The sequence below is a fragment of the Myotis davidii genome, unplaced genomic scaffold, assembly GCF_000327345.1.
Source record: "Myotis davidii unplaced genomic scaffold, ASM32734v1 scaffold210, whole genome shotgun sequence".
Classification (NCBI taxonomy): domain Eukaryota; kingdom Metazoa; phylum Chordata; class Mammalia; order Chiroptera; family Vespertilionidae; genus Myotis; species Myotis davidii.
The window spans coordinates 257,373-261,060 of record NW_006282396.1 but is presented as its reverse complement, the minus strand read 5'-3'; the positions used below and the strand labels follow the sequence as shown (position 1 = coordinate 261,060).

General features: G+C 42.6%; 1 protein-coding gene across 1 annotated transcript in view; it reads right to left on the bottom strand.

The window, feature by feature from the left end:
- Nucleotides 1–2,297: 2,297 nt before the first annotated feature.
- Nucleotides 2,298–3,688, bottom strand: part of POLE4 (polymerase (DNA-directed), epsilon 4, accessory subunit) — a 19,389-nt gene continuing 17,998 nt past the window's right edge. Inside the window, exons 3-4 of the mRNA XM_015559278.1 lie at nt 3,021–3,105; nt 2,298–2,362 (exon numbers count right to left, since the gene is read on the bottom strand). Coding sequence (XP_015414764.1) covers nt 2,298–2,362; nt 3,021–3,105 — 150 coding nt within the window. The remainder of the gene's footprint in view (nt 2,363–3,020; nt 3,106–3,688) is intronic.

Sequence of the window (3,688 nt, the reverse complement as noted above, 5' to 3'; positions counted from 1 at the left end):
TACATATAAAGCATGAAAGATTTAATTCTGATAATATGTCATCAGCCTCAACAATGTCAAAGAGTAAGTGTAGATGACCCAAAGCAAGAGCTAGAAGTGGGCTAAAAGCAGGAAAGAAAAAGTCAGGTGCAGTAACAATCATACTTTACAAAGTGTAAAGACAAGAAATATGTTGAAAGTTGGGTACAACAAAAAAAGTAGACATCTTGGTGTGTTATATAAACTGTAAAGGTATCAAAGGAACTAAAAATAATGATACAACTACCAAAAAAAGAAAGGAAGGCCCTAGCTGGTTTGGCTCAGTGGATAGAGTGTCAGCACTTAAGGGTCCCGAGTTCGATTACCAGTGGAGGGTGTGCAGGAGATAGCCGATCAATGATTCTCTCTCATCATTGATGTTTCCACCTCTCTCTCCCTCTCCCTTCCTCCTTGATATCAATTACAAAAATGAATGGAATGAGATTGGATTGTTGTGGGAACTTCATCAGGCCCACTGCTTCAGCCCTAGTGTACTCAACCCTTGTGAGCACCTTGGCTCCTCCAGGGACCCTAACGTTCTTCGCTAGGGGCCCCTTTCCCTGTTCTTGGCAGAATGCTTTTGCATGTACATAGGCCATTCTGCAGCCATGCAGTTCAAACCTGTTTGTCACATGAAAAACGATTATAAGTGTCTTAGAAATCCTGGCCTTTCTGTGTAGCAGGGCTCCTGCCTGTACAATCTCTTACTTACAATTCCTTTTCCCCAAATTATTCCCTACTCATATTCTTTTTTTTAATCCTTACCTGAGGATATTTTTCCCCCAATGATTACTAGAGAGAGGAAAGAGGGGGGAGGGAAGAGAGAAAGAGAGAGAGAGAGAGAGAGAGAGAGAGAGAGAGAGAGAACACTACATCCACCACCCCAACCAGGGCTGGGGAACCTGCAACCGAAGTACATGCCTTTGACCAGAATTGAATCCAGGATACTTCAGTCCGAGGGTCGACACTCTATCCACTGACCAAAACCAGCTAGGGCACTATCTGATTTTTAAGCATGAATATATATTGCCTTGATTTAAAAAAGAAAAAGGTAATTTTCTACTTAGAACATACACTTCTAAGGACATAAGAACATTTATTTTAATGGGTACAAAAATAATATAATATTGACTAAATCCATAGAGGCTAAAATGAAAATATATTTTATTTATTGATTTTTTACAGAGAGGAATAGAGAGATAGAGAGTTAGAAACATCAATGAGAGAGAAACATTGATCAGCTACCTCCTGCACACTCCCCACTGGAGATGTGCCTGCAACCAAGGTACATGCCCTTGACCAGAATCGAACCTGGGACCTTTCAGTCTGCAGGCCGACACTCTATCCACTGAGCCAAACCGGTTACGGCATAGTGTTATATCTTTAAAATACAAATCTGAAGAGCTGGTAATTAAAAATGAGCAGGAAAAGTAGGGGCCCAGTATTTTCGATTGGAAGACTAATAGGAAGTCAGTCACAAGAAGTTGCCTGCCTTAAGGCAGGTAGCTAACAAGTTAGTTTTAAGAATAATGAGTACATGAACAGAGAGCTTAAGAAAATGCTATAAAGAAGATACTTGAAGCTGGTCATGGGAATTTAAAGACATTTAAAAGAACATCTCAAAAGGGCTAGGAGCCTAGATTGATATAAAAATGCAAAAGAAAGGTGTAAATAAAATAAAATAAATACATCAAGAAAAGATTTTGGATGGTAATAAGGCTTGAAGGAGGTAATGAGAATACCTTGGTATAGTGAAGTCAGAAATAGTTCTGAAAGAAGGTAGCTGAAATGAGATATGTCAAATATTTGCTATTTCAATTTACAAGATTTAGTTAGTAAACATGAGTTCACCTAAAATTCCTAAGAACAAACAGATACAGAGGCAGATACAAGGCAGCAAAATAATCACTTAAGAAAAAAAGGAACAAGAAGTACTCTTTAAATGTTGGCAATTGTTTCTGGTTTCTAGCATTAAGAGGGGAAAGATTTATACCTAGGGCAAGATCAAAGTGGGAATTAAACTTCAGAATCCACCTAACTCCACTTCGATCTAAATTTCTCTGCCATTTCTTTATGATTAGCAATCCTCAGGTAGAAGTTCTAATTCCCCAAGGGAACTAAAATTTCTAAATCCCACCAGATTTATCAAATTACTAGCTGTTCCTATGTATAGGAAGTAGGGAGAAAGAATTATCCCTACACAACCAAAGAACCATGAATCCATTTTATATAAGGTTTTGAACTCAGATCATTAGCATGGAAAAGACAGCTAGAAATAATTACCCACTGATAGAGATCTTACCTTCCAGAAAAGCAAATTCATCCACAGCTTCTATCGCATTATCTGAAACACAAGGTAAAGGAACACCTGACTACCTCTGGTCATGTGGACATCAGCCCCCACAAAGAGCATAACCCACACACTGAAGGAGGCATGAGGCCTTATGCAAACCAGGGTGTTTATAAAATGTGTCCCTTTGCTAACTTGAAATCCATTGCTACTCCACCACCAAATCTTACCTATCAGCTCTCTCTCTACAAGAATAAGAAAGGCCTGGGCAAATATTGTTCAGGGAAGGGAACCTCTTTGCTCTGAGTGTCATCAGAGCAGAGTTTAGCAATATAGCGGGGAAAGTGAAAATACGATTATGTGAAAGTGTGCACATGTATGATGGTTACCACCTAGAAAGAAAACGCAGAAATCAAATCCCCAGTGTCTAGGGAAAAAGCAGTATCAAGCCTGGCACAACCTGGCAGAACGCATAAAGAGGTCTAGTCAGCTGTGGCAACAGCTGGACTCCTTTCCTTCTCTGTCCCGACATCACACCAGCCACCCAACGCCCAGAGACTCTAAACGTAGGGCTTTCTGGCACGATGGCAGCCCCACAGAAATCACAGAGAGACCCTTTGGCACCTCTCATTTTACAGTGAGGCCTTCCCAACCACTAAGAGGGAAGCTCCGCCCCGCCTCCTTGGCAGCAGATGCCCCAGGGACACTCTACCCAAATCTCTCCGCTGGAGGGTTTTCCGCTTTCCTTGTTGAGCGCAGCAGTAGGCATCTTTCGCAATAGTCTCCACAAACAGTTCCTGTGAAGCAAACGGGAGAGGTGTACAGTAAGCCCTCACTTAATCTTCTGAGGCTTTAGGCGAAACGCCACATAACCAAACCAATTTTACCTTAGACGACGTGATACAAACAACAACTAAGCTCCTATGGCACCTGGTCCAAATTACACGGGAAGGATGCTGAACAGATACGGGGTTATTGAGGACCTGCTGTATTGGTGGGCACTGGCACAATTTCTGAGAGCTTCTATTGGTGAGTAGGGGGTAGGAGTGAAAGGGGGCTCGGATGCTTGGGGAGGTCCTCAGGGAAGCTGAAGGTGGCCCTGGACTTCATGAAGGTGTACCCCCACATCCCCCTTTCCCTTTAGCCCATGACATGTCTCTCCTCCCTCCTTTGTCAATCCACTCCACTCATTCACTAGAGACTCCTACAAGGTGTGTGGTAGACACTGGAGATGCAAATTAAAGTGGTTGTCCACGCCGTCAGGAGGAGGCAGGTGTAATAAACTAATACTACCGTAGGCGACCCTTTCACCGTCCCCACTTCCTGCACTCACACCTCACAATGCGGCCCGAGCACCTCCCACTTCCGGCTCTTCAGTAC